The sequence below is a fragment of the Buteo buteo genome, chromosome 5 (genome assembly GCF_964188355.1).
Source record: "Buteo buteo chromosome 5, bButBut1.hap1.1, whole genome shotgun sequence".
Classification (NCBI taxonomy): Eukaryota; Metazoa; Chordata; class Aves; order Accipitriformes; family Accipitridae; genus Buteo; species Buteo buteo.
In genome coordinates, this window is record NC_134175.1 from 52353115 (window position 1) to 52370233 (window position 17119).

At 42.3% G+C, this 17119-nt stretch overlaps 1 protein-coding gene across 42 annotated transcripts in view; it reads right to left on the reverse strand.

Annotated features, from left to right (window-relative positions):
• NEB (nebulin) overlaps nt 1-17119 on the reverse strand; it is a 129923-nt gene that overhangs the window by 69395 nt on the left and 43409 nt on the right. For 41 of the 42 annotated variants that reach the window (XM_075029022.1, XM_075029045.1, XM_075029033.1 and 38 more), the window contains 22 exons: nt 16509-16820; nt 15642-15845; nt 15180-15284; nt 14978-15085; nt 13721-14032; nt 12854-13057; nt 12392-12496; nt 12190-12297; nt 10654-10965; nt 9787-9990; nt 9325-9429; nt 9123-9230; nt 7866-8177; nt 6961-7164; nt 6091-6195; nt 5284-5391; nt 4412-4723; nt 3798-4001; nt 3215-3319; nt 2613-2720; nt 1351-1662; nt 752-955 (listed from right to left, as the gene is read on the reverse strand). In XM_075029022.1, the coding sequence (XP_074885123.1) occupies nt 752-955; nt 1351-1662; nt 2613-2720; nt 3215-3319; nt 3798-4001; nt 4412-4723; nt 5284-5391; nt 6091-6195; nt 6961-7164; nt 7866-8177; nt 9123-9230; nt 9325-9429; nt 9787-9990; nt 10654-10965; nt 12190-12297; nt 12392-12496; nt 12854-13057; nt 13721-14032; nt 14978-15085; nt 15180-15284; nt 15642-15845; nt 16509-16820 (4161 nt within the window). The remainder of the gene's footprint in view (nt 1-751; nt 956-1350; nt 1663-2612; nt 2721-3214; nt 3320-3797; nt 4002-4411; nt 4724-5283; nt 5392-6090; nt 6196-6960; nt 7165-7865; nt 8178-9122; nt 9231-9324; nt 9430-9786; nt 9991-10653; nt 10966-12189; nt 12298-12391; nt 12497-12853; nt 13058-13720; nt 14033-14977; nt 15086-15179; nt 15285-15641; nt 15846-16508; nt 16821-17119) is intronic. The other variant, XM_075029060.1, reaches the window with a different exon arrangement.

Sequence of the window (17119 nt, forward strand, 5' to 3'; positions counted from 1 at the left end):
GATTTAGGATTGCTGGAAAACTGCTGTAGAAGGAAAACTATATTCATTATTCTGCTGTATCTGTATGAGTTGTTTGATGTTTCTTATTAAAGAGAAGGAGCAGGTATCCTCCAGGTCTGAGATAAATTCAGAACCTTCACTTCCAGAGAACATAAGCTATTTCCTCATAACTTGTTCATCATGCAGTATGACATTCAGTCAACAATACATCATTGTAGCAGCTGCTGTAAAAGCCTCAGTATTCTGCTACTTCCTATCTTATAGCATGTTCACGGCACCACCACCTCGGAACATACCCTAACACCTTGCTGGAACATAATTTTCTGCAGATTTCACAGTATTGTCTAAGAACTGCAAAAAAATTTAGCCTGTTCTGTCAGAGATGAGCTTTGTATAGTGAAGTAGTATTAAAAAAAACCAGAAAAACCATATCAAACAAACATTTTAAAATAGGATTTCAGCTGAGATGGGAGGAAGAGCAAAATTCACCAAAATTTTTAGTATTACTCTTGAAAAATATGTGACTTAAGTGAATTTTTTCTAGACATTTTTACTAAGTTTTCAGTTCAGACAGACCCCTGAGATAAGAGCTTTCCTGTGCAAAGGCTGAATTTGGACATTTATTTTCTCTAAGTCCACAATGGCAGTGTTTAGTCTTTGTATTTTGTATTTTTCACATAATGAACAATTTCTATTAGCTAGTAATACTAGTGCTTTTGCTAAAAAGACCCCAAAAAACCAAAAACCTCACCTTGTTCATTATCTCAGCATTTTGCTTGGCTAAGACCATGGCCAAAGAATCTGTCACACTAGTAAATTTAATTTGGTCTGCTGGTTGACGATACTTCCTTTCACTCAGGATTTCTCCAGCTTTCTTGGCTTTCTCAACTTCCATGGAACCAATAGGAACCCATCCAATACCTCTTAGCCATTCCAGGTCTGATTTGTAAACAGCCTGAAAAAATTTGAAAGTTCATTATATATGTGCAAGTGTGATCAAATATTAAAATAATTATAAATAAGCATATCCTAGTCTACATGAACAATTTTATGTATTTCAGGACATAGTTTTGAAAACAATTGTTATTTTTGAAGATTTATTAAAATAATTATTAAATAACAAAAAGAATAGAGTTACTGAAGAGCTCCACAAATACTAGAGGTACACACAAATTACACCTCAGGCTGAGGACTGAGAATATATGATTAAGCATAAATTTGATGATAGAATATTAATTATTTCACCTCTATCAACATGTCTGATGCAAGCGACTATGTATCTTTTTAAAATTATATTGTACAAGACCCAGTATGTTTAATTATGTTTTACAAATTTTATGATTTACTCACATCACTCTGCAGATCATAGGCTTTCTTAGCATGGATAACATCATTCTGGTCTGGCAGACAGATCCACTGATGCAGATAGTGGCGGTAATCAACATCGCTGACCAGCTCCTGACATTTCTTGGCCAACACGATTCCCAGCATGTCCACTGGGCTACTGAAGTGTGTCTTTGTCTTCTCAAAAGCTTTCTTATACTCCCTGTCACTCTGGATCTTGGCTACATGCATCGACCACATCATCTTTGGATCATCCTCTATGTTACGGGCCCCTATGTGGTGGCCAAGCTGCTTGCGATACCCTTCTTTGTATTTGTACTGAAATAAAGTATATTCATATTCACATGGTATATTTATAAATTAATAAATAATTCATACAGTTTAACATAATCATTAGTCTTTTGTTTAGAGAAAAATGGGGTTTAGGTCTTTCTCCTTTTTTATTAATTTTCACATAAAAAGGATTTTTACTCCAGATATCATTATCTCTGATTTTTTATATAACTAGATCACACTTTCAATTAACTAAACATTTAATGTCACATACTTACTAACAATTTTGATATCCCACATTTTTTTACTATTAAGATGAAAATGTAAATATTAACTTCTTTTAAAAGCTTATTACAAAACACCTTGATGAAGATAGTCTGAGTTGGTCTTAATACTAACAGTTTAAATATCAGTCTTGATAGAAAAACAAGGAGCATAAAAATCTGTTATCCTCTGTCTCTTAGTGATGTTTCCTCATCCCAGAAGCAAAACCTGTCATAGTCATTGCATATTTTTTTCCTGTTTTTGTATTCAGACATCTTGAATTTCAATATCACACTTCAACAGAGCTATTTTCTCCTCAGGAAAAGACAACAATTTAGAACTTTTAGAACTGATTTACTAATAAATCTATTTTGGGGAGAGATTTTAAAGTATTTCCTATTTTGAATCAGAAATTAATTTGACTAATTCTAGCATAGACTTATATGCCTCATTGATCATCCTGCTTGAACATCCATGGACATCGATGGAACTATTACAGAGGGCATAGAAATAATCCTAATAGTATTTTATTTATTTATTGCTGTGATACATACTTCACGCATAAAAATACTGGCTATCTATTCCTTCCATGCACTAAAGGCATGCAGTGGAATCACTGGATTTCAGTATTATCTATTCTATAAAGTATTACATTAATGAACAATGGAACAAACATTCTGATTCTTTTCCATTACCAAATCCATACAAACATGATAAAAAAACCTGCTTACATCACTGGCAATCTCTCTGGATGCTTTGGCAGCTTGAATAGGAATGGCATCAAAACGCAAATCATGACCCTTCTTCTTCGATTCCTCCAAAGCTAATTTGTACATTTTCTGTGAGAAAAATATTCACATGCTTGTTTCAAAAACAAAATTACACTTCAGTTAAGCACATCTGTGTAATAAAACAAATGCGGCCCTTGAACAATATTGCTAATGTTCAGAGAACTCAAACATCTGAACACAGCTCTATCTTCTCTAAAAAATAAAACAATGCAGATTTCAAAGATCTTGTATTGTAGATGCTTGGAAACTGGAAACCACTTAGGGAAGGCAAAGAAAGGAATATTCTAAAAGTTAAATTATTTATTTCTATACCTTGCTATAGAAATGACTTCTCATTTACAGCAGAGAAGATATTTTAAAAGCCCAATTAGATACCTAGGAGGTAAATTCTAGAGAAAGAACAACTCTGATTTCAGCAGTGGAGCTAGCAATTTGTGAACTAAAGAAATTGACAATATTATAATATTAATTAAAAGTCAGAGATGACAAAATTGTACTTGTCAGAAATCTTTTAATTCTCTCAACTCTTCAGTTTTACTCACCTGACTGTAATTTAATTGGTTTTGTTTAGCTAGCAGGATTTCTGGTGTGTCAGGCATGACATGAACCATGGTTTTATCTTTATTCCATGCTTCAGTGTATAAACGCTAAGAAAGAATACAGGAAGAGATTAATATTGCATTCCAAAACAAGGTAATATCTCACTAATCAAGTAAAACATAGAGCATACTAGGTAAAATTAGAGGAAATATAGCGTGGATAAATGGTTATGTATTTAATCAAGTAGAGATATCATTAGAGAAAGGATAATTTATCTGAGGAATTTTAACAACACATAGAAAACTGCCATGTTACTTAAGAATAATGAATAAACCAAAGCATTATTAGTGCCCACTGCACAGACATGTCAAAGAAAAGATTAAAATGTACTATGTAGAATATCATGAGAAAGTTGAGTCTTCCATTACATGGCCTAATAGTTTTCATTGAAATAAACAGAGCACACTACTTGAAAATACATCATCTCTGAACTTCAGCATTACTTGTGATCATTATATTTCTAGTCCTGTCTGCAGGGTTTAGGCCAAGACTGCTGACATGTTACCTAATCGAATCAATACTCACCTTATTCATTGTCTCTGCATTCTGCTTGGCTAAAACCATCTCTAGAGAATCAGTGATGCTAGTAAACTTGATTGTGTCTGGAGGCTGACGGTATATTTTATCACTCAGGATCTCCCCTGCCTTCTTGGCTTTTTCAACCTCCAAGGAACCAAGTGGGACCCAACCAATGCCTCGCAACCATTCAAGGTCAGACTTGTAGCAGTTCTATTACCAAAAAAAATGCACAAGTTAGTCTAATAATAATAATGCAATTTACACAGTGCATCTTTTCACAGTTAAGTAACCTCACTATCAACTTTTAATTCAAATAAATTCAAAGCCCTAGAGAAAATCTTAGAAAAAATAACTGCATTTTATCTACATTAAGAGTGAAAACTTTATCCAAGTTTCACAGAATAGCAAATGATAAATAGACCAAATTCTGAAATTTCAGAATTTAATTTAAATATCAACTAGTTAACCTATCCTCTTGGAGACCTGAGTTTCAATTAGCCATGAAACTTAAAAATAACTCTTGCAAATTTAATTCTACCGCATTGGTATGTTATGGCCTGGTCCACCTATGTAAAATATCAAATACATTCCTCACCAAAAATTAAATCAAAAGAGCTTACATCACTCTGTAGATCATAGGCTTTCTTAGCATGGATAACATCATTCTGGTCTGGCAGACAGATCCACTGATGCAGATAGTGGCGGTAATCAACATCGCTGACCAGCTCCTGACATTTCTTGGCCAACACGATTCCCAGCATGTCCACTGGGCTACTGAAGTGTGTCTTTGTCTTCTCAAAAGCTTTCTTATACTCCCTGTCACTCTGGATCTTGGCTACATGCATTGACCACATCATCTTTGGATCATCCTCTATGTTACGTGCCCCTATGTGGTGGCCAAGCTGCTTGCGATACCCTTCTTTGTATTTGTACTGAAATATAAATCAAGATATCATATTTCCATATTACCTCTAAATATCAGGTACTCGTATTAAATATTTCTAATAATAAACTCTCAAAATTTCCCTTTAACCTACAGTCAAAAAAACCAAACTGTCAAAGCAATTCTGGGGCTAATAACATGGATTCTCACGTTAAATAATTGAGATTTCAGTTAGAACCCTAAATAGAGATTTTGAAGTAAGTTCTTCTGAAAAAACACTCTTCACTAGTATTAGTGATAAATAATCCTCCTCTTATTAAATATACTTAATCCTTATTAAATATATTAATATACATACTGTTAAGATTTAATTAAAGATACAGGTTTATGAGCTATAAAATTAACATGATAACAGCATTATATTGTGCTTATAACTTCTCAACATTTAATTTTTACAATTAAGTCTTTAAACACATCTAATAATTTGCTTCCAAAAATCTACTATATCAGATCACAGTTTAATTGAAATGCCTTTTACAGAATCCAGCTGATAACTTTCAGGTTGCAGAGATCAGATGTCACCACACAAAGAAAAATGTAGTTTCTTACATCACTGGCAATTTGCCTGGATGCTTTGGCAGCTTGAATGGGGATAGCATCACTTCTCAAATCATAGCCTTTCTTTTTTGCTTCTTCCATGGCCTGTTTGTAGAGTTTCTAGGTGAAGAATTAACAATGGGATTCATGTAAGTAAGCTCCATGTATTATATTCTATGCAAAACAAATGGCTTGTAAGTAGAGTAGATTTAAAAAAATGTGTTGAGATGTATTCTAACCCAGCTTTAACTTTAACTCAATGCCCCAGATCAGGAGCCGATAGAAATTCGTATCAAAGGAAGATCTTTGCTAAATACATTAGCTAATGATTTTTTTCTTTCAATACTTTAAATAACGTAACATTGACTACAAATTTGGAGATAAACTATTCTTCTATACAAATAGAGTAAAACATACTTTTTAAAGCCACCTCTTACTCATGTCAATTTATCGGCCTAAACTAACATTGAACACTGGTATCACTGCTCTTCAGAATTGTGCTGGAAATTACCTGTTTGATACTTCCAATGTTGGAATTAATTTTCTGCCTTCCCAATAGTATGCACATTAGCAGAAATGACTCCCAAAAATTCACTGGAGACACACAACTTCTCATGGAGTTTATTCTGAATAGCATTCACTGTTTTATGTGTACGCACTACTGTACAAATATGCAAATGAAGTTTTTAAAGTCACAATTTTGAGAATGAATATTGGGGGTTACTTAAACTGATGGTATCATCTATATAAGGTTTATCAGAATACTGATGATCCAGCCATGAAACAGACCAGTTACATTCGAAGAGCTAACACACTCACCACACTGTAGTTTTGCATGTTCTGTTTTGCCAGTGTGATTTCAGGTGTGTCAGGCATTATGTGAATTTGTGTCTTGTCTTTATCCCAGGCCTCAGTATATAAACGCTGAAAAAGAAATAACGTATGTTAAAGGGGGGAAAAAAACAGGGGCTACTTGGAGATCTCCTAAAATGCAAGAAGAATTACAGATCTGTACTCCAAGTCTAAAATCCTTATTCCTTATATAGCAATGAGATTTTATATTCACTCCTCTAGATACTTAATGTTCAGATTAAGAACTGGTAACCTAGAAAGGATTGTGTTAAAAAAAAAAACAAAACGTTTAGAAAAAAGGCACAGAATACTAATCAGACACACAGAAATCTAAACTCTAAAAACAAGGTGTGTTTGAAAGATGAAGTGGTTTTATTGACATAAATAGGATTGAGATCAGGGCCACATAATCAGACGAAGTCTTACATTTTAAGTACTACGATGAATTGTTTAAAATACAGATGTTTCAAAGACTGCCCTAAAACAAGTCATTTATTAATTACTAATTACTGGATAAACTTGATAAATTATTAGATTAGACAAATTGCTATATTAAGAATTAGATGAAAGTTAGGTAACACATTAGTAGACGCACCGTAGTGTATGTGGAAAGCTTCACAACTGATAATTCCAATTTAACTGGGTAACTTGGAAGATACTATTAAAATAGCACTTGCTGAAAATAAGTTACTGTTAATTACCAAGAACGTAACTTACACTCTTACAGCCTCACTGTGCTGAAATCTCATACAGCAACCACACATGCCTATTTCTAGTCCTGTCTCCAGGGTTTAGGCCAAGACTGCTGACATGTTACCTAATCGAATCAATACTCACCTTATTCATTGTCTCTGCATTCTGCTTGGCTAAAACCATCTCTAGAGAATCAGTGATGCTAGTAAACTTGATTGTGTCTGGAGGCTGACGGTATATTCTGTCACTCAGGATCTCCCCTGCCTTCTTGGCTTTTTCAACCTCCAAGGAACCAAGTGGGACCCAACCAATGCCTCGCAACCATTCAAGGTCAGACTTGTAGCAGTTCTATTACAAAATACAAAGACAGTTCTTTCATTAATACTGCCAGTTAAACATTTAATATATACCATGCAACTAAAGGTTACTTTCTGTAAGTTGCCTTCCTCCTAGTTCAATCTGCAAAACAATCTCTGTTAGCAACCCAGATTGAAACGATGTATCTGTCTTCAAGAGATATCATTCACCTGACAACATGGTGGAGAATGGTCAAAAAGTAATGGGATTAAAACAAAATCCTGAAAGTCAGTATAAACTTTTCCTGTAACATTTGTTTACAACAAATAAATGATCACCCACTAAGAATAGCAGGTCTTAATTTAAACAATTTTCTCCAAGACAGAACAAAGGAATTCTCTCCACTAAAGTCAGGCAACTAAAAAAAAAAGTCATACTAGGCAATTTCCTCTTCGTACACAGTTACTCCAAATATGAAGGTATTAAGATTGTCTATTATGAAGGATTATATGCAGCTAATTCTACTGTTCGGCTAACTGATTACCTGTATATAAACAACCTTCATAATATTCAACCTTCCTTAGACACAGATTCATTCACTCCTAAAAATCTTATGAACTTGCTTAGAATAGATAAAAAAACAATGTGAAAAAACACTATATGAGAGATACAGTCTAAGAAGCTTCTGTAGTTTATATTCCAAGGAAATTACATACGTGTTAGAAATCCAATGCTTATCAGCAAGTACTCACATCACTCTGTAGATCATAGGCTTGCTTAGCATGGATAACATCATTCTGGTCCGGCAGACAGGTCCACTGATGCAGATAGTGGCGGTAATCAATATCGCTGACCAGCTCCTGACATTTCTTGGCCAGCACAATCCCCAGCATGTCCACTGGGCTACTGAAGTGTGTCTTTGTCTTCTCAAAGGCTTTCTTGTACTCCCTGTCACTCTGGATCTTGGCTACATGCATTGACCACATCATCTTTGGATCATCCTCTATGTTACGGGCTCCGATATGGTGGCCAAGCTGCTTGCGATACCCTTCTTTATACTTGTACTATAGGCAAAAAAATGTTCAGTGAGTTTGAGTTTAGTTCTCTTTACGTCCGTAGCAGCCCCTGTGGCACAACCTCCAGAAAACTTAGCATCTGAAACCACAGAGACTTCAGAATAAGAAAATATTCAGCTGATGAACCGCAGCATACAGCTACAGAAGGATTCATATAACATTCGCTGCATGATATGACTTTCACATTTGTGAAGACACTCCCTGGCCTACACATTAAGAGCTACTACTCAGTACCTGAGAGTAGAAAAAGTCGCCAAAATACAGCAGCTATACAAAAGGTCCAACGTTCAATAAACATCCTCTACAAAAAGAATCAGTTAGTGACTTTCAAAAGTATGATAGCCAAATAAACTCCTATTCAATCAATTCAGAAGATCAAAATTGTGAGAACATAGAGACAGACCTGGAACTGTAGAGACACTAAACACATATATGTAATACATTTTTATATTAAAGCTAATAATAAAAAAAAATTATTTACTTTTATACTGCCTTTATTTTTACAAAAAACCTGGTTTGGGTTTTCCTTCCTAAGGTCCAGCTCAGCTGTGTAGCTGCAAAACCAGGGGACTGCAGACTGGCAGAACCAAGGGCAGCACGCCACCTCAAAAGTCTACTCCGTTGCACAAGGAGATGCTGCCACAAGCCCAGGAGGGATGCTGCTTTGGATTATGTCCGTCACTCAGCTCCCACAGTTACTCTCTCCACACCATCTACGCAGACCTTCCCAACGCTGCACACCCACAACATGCAGGGACATCTACAGGCAGACTCCCCAAAACCAAAACATTTGCGGACCAGCTGAATGGTAACAACAGGTAAGATCTGCGTTGCCTCCATTCGGCTGAGGTTGCAAACCCTGGGCTTCCCCTGAAAGAAAGCACCTGGAAACTGTCCGGTAGGGCGTGCTGCCGAGGGCTCCTGTGTACTTACATCACTTGCAATGTCTCTGGAAGCTTTAGCAGACTTGATAGGAATGGCATCTGCTCGCATGTCGTAGCCCTTTTTCTTCTCTTCCTCCATCGCAAGCTTGTACAGTTTCTGAAAGAAAAACAAGCATTCCCCTCAAGCAACGCTGCTTCTCAGGCCACAGCAGTGTCCAGGACAGACACCTAACCCCACCTCAGACACCTACCTCACTGAAGTTCACTTTGTTCTGCTGGGCTAGCAAAATACCAGGTGTATCCGGCATAATGTGAACGCTGGTTTTATCTTTCTCCCAGGCTGACGTGTACGCGCGCTGAAAAAACGAGTACAACGCAAAATAAGATCACGCGAGCACAGGGCGACAAACCCAAAGAGCAAACTAGCTCAAGGAACTGAAGCAAGGGGCCTCTACTTTGCACGGGCTCAGGAATGCCTTTTCTTCTCCCCAAACTTTCTAACGCTCCACCCTTTTCTTGTCTGCACTGCGACCAATTACTGCTCCAACCACACAAAATAGAATTTCATCTAAAACAAGGAACACAAATCCCTCATGCAAGAGGGGGATGCAATACCCCACTTGCAAAACCCAGGCCCTGGAAGGAGAGCGCCCAACGTCCTGGGAAAGGAAGGCGCTCGTTTCCTTCATGTTGCAAACACAAGGAAATCTCACTTGGTTCATAATTTCAGAGTTGTGCTTTGCCAGAACCATAGGCATCGAGTCAGGAATGCTCGTGAATTTGATGGTGTCCGGGTGTTGCCGATACTTCTTGTCACTCAGGATGAGGCTCGCCCTCTTGTTCTTCTCATCGTCCAGCGAACCACTGGGGGACCAGCCAATGCCCCTCAGCCACAGAAGGTCGGACTTGTACACATTCTGAAGGACAGGCAAGGAAACAAAGCAGCTCAGCAACCTCCTCACTCCATCCAACCCCTCCTCCTACCTAGGGAAGCTCTGCCTACCAAAACACATTCCCCTGCATCAACCCAACAGCCACCACCACAGGGACTCCCACTAAACTCGGCTCCCCACAACCTGCTTCTCTGTGCCTACAGCAGCGCAAGCAGGTGCCAAGCAATCCACAAAACTTCCCCCTACATCTTCTTACTCTCCCCAGGAAAGACCTGCCCCATTTGGCAGGCTCCAGATGGCAGTGGCACAGGAGGAGCCTTATACCTCATCACCTAACGCTCTTCATACTATTTGCCACTGCACACGTGGCTTGCCTTTGCCCACCCTCAGTCATGCAGAAGAAAATATTTGACTCCATTGCCCTTCCCCTGCCCTACAGAACTCCAGCCACCTGCAAAATGCTCAAGGCAAGGCAGGACTCTTCTGTGACCATGAACTAGGACCCTACACAAACTTCATCTCTGACTCTTCATGACGCCAACTCTCAGCAAGATAGTACAGCACCACACAGTCTCAGTCTCACAGAATCAGCCTGCGTTTATGCTCCCCACCTGGACCTTCTCCAACAAAGGAACAGAATGCAGGAGAGACTTCTCTTTTTCACACAGCCAGTAAAGAACAACTTACGTCGCTCTGAAGGTCGTACACTTTCCTGGCTTGTACAACATCGTTCTGGTCCGGCAGACAGGTCCACCGATGCAGAAGATGCTTGTAATCAATATCGCTGACCAGCTCCTGACATTTCTTGGCCAGCACAATCCCCAGCATGTCCACTGGGCTACTGAAGTGTGTCTTTGTCTTCTCAAAGGCTTTCTTGTACTCCCTGTCACTCTGGATCTTGGCTACGTGCATCGACCACATCATCTTCGGATCATCCTCTATATTTCGGGCTCCAATATGGTGACCAAGCTGCTTGCGATAGCCTTCTTTATACTTGTACTGCAGGGTTAAAGAAGCTCAGTAAGTTTCAGGCCAGCTGTCCTCCCTTCTGAAACTATTCTGTAGCAGTGCCTGTGAGCAAGTGCTTTACTAATGGAGCCTGGCAAGATGACCACGTGGAGAGGCATCTAAGTGCAGCATATCCCCACTGTGTCCTACACTTCCATCCTACCCCGCACGTAGGTAGTAGCACATAGGTGTAGAACCAGGCCACAGGAGGCACATGGAGGCCCAGACGGCAACTCCAACCAAGCTAGCTCAGGAACCAGGAGCAATGCATGCCAGCAGACAGGGTCTCCACACAAGCTAAGCCGCCCCACTGAGAGAGGCCAGCTCAGCAGCAGCTGGGATGCAAAACTCAGGGAAAACCACAGGACTGCTCCAGCAGGCAACCTGGGCCTCATCTTGCACAGACCTGTCTGCACTCACCCACACAGCCCACAGCACCTGACACTCTCCACTGCACCAGGCTCTCCTGCACAGTGCTCAGGAGTCTTTTCTCCCAGCCCAGTGTGTGTCCTCAGCTGCAGGCCTATATTCACTAAGCTTGGGAAGTGACAAGGGGCAACATGACTCTTTTTCCCCCTCCTCTTACTGAAATGTCAAGCAAGACTGAGGAGAGATTGAACACATCTCCTTACAGTAAGGGAACAAACCTGAGCTACAGATCCTCATATGAGAGAGTAAATTTAGCTCCTGCAGAACTGAGCCCTGAAAAGATACTCTGGGGCACAGTAATGACGAGCCTGCAGTGACCCCAGTCCAGAGAGAAAAGGTTAATGCCCCGGTCATAACAAAAAACCTGGTTTGGGTTTTCCTTCCTAAGGTCCAGCTCAGCTGTGTAGCTGCAAAACCAGGGGACTGCAGACTGGCAGAACCAAGGGCAGCACGCCACCTCAAAAGTCTACTCCGTTGCACAAGGAGATGCTGCCACAAGCCCAGGAGGGACGCTGCTTTGGATTATGTCCGTCACTCAGCTCCCACAGTTACTCTCTCCACACCATCTACGCAGACCTTCCCAACGCTGCACACCCACAACATGCAGGGACATCTACAGGCAGACTCCCCAAAACCAAAACATTTGCGGACCAGCTGAATGGTAACAACAGGTAAGATCTGCGTTGCCTCCATTCGGCTGAGGTTGCAAACCCTGGGCTTCCCCTGAAAGAAAGCACCTGGAAACTGTCCGGTAGGGCGTGCTGCCGAGGGCTCCTGTGTACTTACATCACTTGCAATGTCTCTGGAAGCTTTAGCAGACTTGATAGGAATGGCATCTGCTCGCATGTCGTAGCCCTTTTTCTTTTCTTCCTCCATCGCAAGCTTGTACAGTTTCTGAAAGAAAAACAAGCATTCCCCTCAAGCAACGCTGCTTCTCGGGCCACAGCAGTGTCCAGGACAGACACCTAACCTCACCTCAGACACCTACCTCACTGAAGTTCACTTTGTTCTGCTGGGCTAGCAAAATACCAGGTGTATCCGGCATAATGTGAACGCTGGTTTTATCTTTCTCCCAGGCTGACGTGTACGCGCGCTGAAAAAACGAGTACAACACAAAATAAGATCACGCGAGCACAGGGCGACAAACCCAAAGAGCAAACTAGCTCAAGGAACTGAAGCAAGGGGCCTCTACTTTGCACGGGCTCAGGAATGCCTTTTCTTCTCCCCAAACTTTCTAACGCTCCACCCTTTTCTTGTCTGCACTGCGACCAATTACTGCTCCAACCACACAAAATAGAATTTCATCTAAAACAAGGAACACAAATCCCTCATGCAAGAGGGGGATGCAATACCCCACTTGCAAAACCCAGGCCCTGGAAGGAGAGCGCCCAACGTCCTGGGAAAGGAAGGCGCTCGTTTCCTTCATGTTGCAAACACAAGGAAATCTCACTTGGTTCATAATTTCAGAGTTGTGCTTTGCCAGAACCATAGGCATCGAGTCAGGAATGCTCGTGAATTTGATGGTGTCCGGGTGTTGCCGATACTTCTTGTCACTCAGGATGAGGCTCGCCCTCTTGTTCTTCTCATCGTCCAGCGAACCACTGGGGGACCAGCCAATGCCCCTCAGCCACAGAAGGTCGGACTTGTACACATTCTGAAGGACAGGTAAGGAAACAAAGCAGCTCAGCAACCTCCTCACTCCATCCAACCCCTCCTCCTACCTAGGGAAGCTCTGCCTACCAAAACACATTCCCCTGCATCAACCCAACAGCCACCACCACAGGGACTCCCACTAAACTCGGCTCCCCACAACCTGCTTCTCCGTGCCTACAGCAGCGCAAGCAGGTGCCAAGCAATCCACAAAACTTCCCCCTACATCTTCTTACTCTCCCCAGGAAAGACCTGCCCCATTTGGCAGGCTCCAGATGGCAGTGGCACAGGAGGAGCCTTATACCTCATCACCTAACGCTCTTCATACTATTTGCCACTGCACACGTGGCTTGCCTTTGCCCACCCTCAGTCATGCAGAAGAAAATATTTGACTCCATTGCCCTTCCCCTGCCCTACAGAACTCCAGCCACCTGCAAAATGCTCAAGGCAAGGCAGGACTCTTCTGTGACCATGAACTAGGACCCTACACAAACTTCATCTCTGACTCTTCATGACGCCAACTCTCAGCAAGATAGTACAGCACCACACAGTCTCAGTCTCACAGAATCAGCCTGCGTTTATGCTCCCCACCTGGACCTTCTCCAACAAAGGAACAGAATGCAGGAGAGACTTCTCTTTTTCACACAGCCAGTAAAGAACAACTTACGTCGCTCTGAAGGTCGTACACTTTCCTGGCTTGTACAACATCGTTCTGGTCCGGCAGACAGGTCCACCGATGCAGAAGATGCTTGTAATCAATATCGCTGACCAGCTCCTGACATTTCTTGGCCAGCACAATCCCCAGCATGTCCACTGGGCTACTGAAGTGTGTCTTTGTCTTCTCAAAGGCTTTCTTGTACTCCCTGTCACTCTGGATCTTGGCTACATGCATTGACCACATCATCTTTGGATCATCCTCTATGTTACGGGCTCCGATATGGTGACCAAGCTGCTTGCGATACCCTTCTTTATACTTGTACTATAGGCAAAAAAATGTTCAGTGAGTTTGAGTTTAGTTCTCTTTACGTCCGTAGCAGCCCCTGTGGCACAACCTCCAGAAAACTTAGCATCTGAAACCACAGAGACTTCAGAATAAGAAAATATTCAGCTGATGAACCGCAGCATACAGCTACAGAAGGATTCATATAACATTCGCTGCATGATATGACTTTCACATTTGTGAAGACACTCCCTGGCCTACACATTAAGAGCTACTACTCAGTACCTGAGAGTAGAAAAAGTCGCCAAAATACAGCAGCTATACAAAAGGTCCAACGTTCAATAAACATCCTCTACAAAAAGAATCAGTTAGTGACTTTCAAAAGTATGATAGCCAAATAAACTCCTATTCAATCAATTCAGAAGATCAAAATTGTGAGAACATAGAGACAGACCTGGAACTGTAGAGACACTAAACACATATATGTAATACATTTTTATATTAAAGCTAATAATAAAAAAAAATTATTTACTTTTATACTGCCTTTATTTTTACAAAAAACCTGGTTTGGGTTTTCCTTCCTAAGGTCCAGCTCAGCTGTGTAGCTGCAAAACCAGGGGACTGCAGACTGGCAGAACCAAGGGCAGCACGCCACCTCAAAAGTCTACTCCGTTGCACAAGGAGATGCTGCCACAAGCCCAGGAGGGACGCTGCTTTGGATTATGTCCGTCACTCAGCTCCCACAGTTACTCTCTCCACACCATCTACGCAGACCTTCCCAACGCTGCACACCCACAACATGCAGGGACATCTACAGGCAGACTCCCCAAAACCAAAACATTTGCGGACCAGCTGAATGGTAACAACAGGTAAGATCTGCGTTGCCTCCATTCGGCTGAGGTTGCAAACCCTGGGCTTCCCCTGAAAGAAAGCACCTGGAAACTGTCCGGTAGGGCGTGCTGCCGAGGGCTCCTGTGTACTTACATCACTTGCAATGTCTCTGGAAGCTTTAGCAGACTTGATAGGAATGGCATCTGCTCGCATGTCGTAGCCCTTTTTCTTCTCTTCCTCCATCGCAAGCTTGTACAGTTTCTGAAAGAAAAACAAGCATTCCCCTCAAGCAACGCTGCTTCTCGGGCCACAGCAGTGTCCAGGACAGACACCTAACCCCACCTCAGACACCTACCTCACTGAAGTTCACTTTGTTCTGCTGGGCTAGCAAAATACCAGGTGTATCCGGCATAATGTGAACGCTGGTTTTATCTTTCTCCCAGGCTGACGTGTACGCGCGCTGAAAAAACGAGTACAACGCAAAATAAGATCACGCGAGCACAGGGCGACAAACCCAAAGAGCAAACTAGCTCAAGGAACTGAAGCAAGGGGCCTCTACTTTGCACGGGCTCAGGAATGCCTTTTCTTCTCCCCAAACTTTCTAACGCTCCACCCTTTTCTTGTCTGCACTGCGACCAATTACTGCTCCAACCACACAAAATAGAATTTCATCTAAAACAAGGAACACAAATCCCTCATGCAAGAGGGGGATGCAATACCCCACTTGCAAAACCCAGGCCCTGGAAGGAGAGCGCCCAACGTCCTGGGAAAGGAAGGCGCTCGTTTCCTTCATGTTGCAAACACAAGGAAATCTCACTTGGTTCATAATTTCAGAGTTGTGCTTTGCCAGAACCATAGGCATCGAGTCAGGAATGCTCGTGAATTTGATGGTGTCCGGGTGTTGCCGATACTTCTTGTCACTCAGGATGAGGCTCGCCCTCTTGTTCTTCTCATCGTCCAGCGAACCACTGGGGGACCAGCCAATGCCCCTCAGCCACAGAAGGTCGGACTTGTACACATTCTGAAGGACAGGCAAGGAAACAAAGCAGCTCAGCAACCTCCTCACTCCATCCAACCCCTCCTCCTACCTAGGGAAGCTCTGCCTACCAAAACACATTCCCCTGCATCAACCCAACAGCCACCACCACAGGGACTCCCACTAAACTCGGCTCCCCACAACCTGCTTCTCCGTGCCTACAGCAGCGCAAGCAGGTGCCAAGCAATCCACAAAACTTCCCCCTACATCTTCTTACTCTCCCCAGGAAAGACCTGCCCCATTTAGCAGGCTCCAGATGGCAGTGGCACAGGAGGAGCCTTATACCTCATCACCTAACGCTCTTCATACTATTTGCCACTGCACACGTGGCTTGCCTTTGCCCACCCTCAGTCATGCAGAAGAAAATATTTGACTCCATTGCCCTTCCCCTGCCCTACAGAACTCCAGCCACCTGCAAAATGCTCAAGGCAAGGCAGGACTCTTCTGTGACCATGAACTAGGACCCTACACAAACTTCATCTCTGACTCTTCATGACGCCAACTCTCAGCAAGATAGTACAGCACCACACAGTCTCAGTCTCACAGAATCAGCCTGCGTTTATGCTCCCCACCTGGACCTTCTCCAACAAAGGAACAGAATGCAGGAGAGACTTCTCTTTTTCACACAGCCAGTAAAGAACAACTTACGTCGCTCTGAAGGTCGTACACTTTCCTGGCTTGTACAACATCGTTCTGGTCCGGCAGACAGGTCCACCGATGCAGAAGATGCTTGTAATCAATATCGCTGACCAGCTCCTGACATTTCTTGGCCAGCACAATCCCCAGCATGTCCACTGGGCTACTGAAGTGTGTCTTTGTCTTCTCAAAGGCTTTCTTGTACTCCCTGTCACTCTGGATCTTGGCTACGTGCATCGACCACATCATCTTCGGATCATCCTCTATATTTCGGGCTCCAATATGGTGACCAAGCTGCTTGCGATAGCCTTCTTTATACTTGTACTGCAGGGTTAAAGAAGCTCAGTAAGTTTCAGGCCAGCTGTCCTCCCTTCTGAAACTATTCTGTAGCAGTGCCTGTGAGCAAGTGCTTTACTAATGGAGCCTGGCAAGATGACCACGTGGAGAGGCATCTAAGTGCAGCATATCCCCACTGTGTCCTACACTTCCATCCTACCCCGCACGTAGGTAGTAGCACATAGGTGTAGAACCAGGCCACAGGAGGCACATGGAGGCCCAGACGGCAACTCCAACCAAGCTAGCTCAGGAACCAGGAGCAATGCATGCCAGCAGACAGGGTCTCC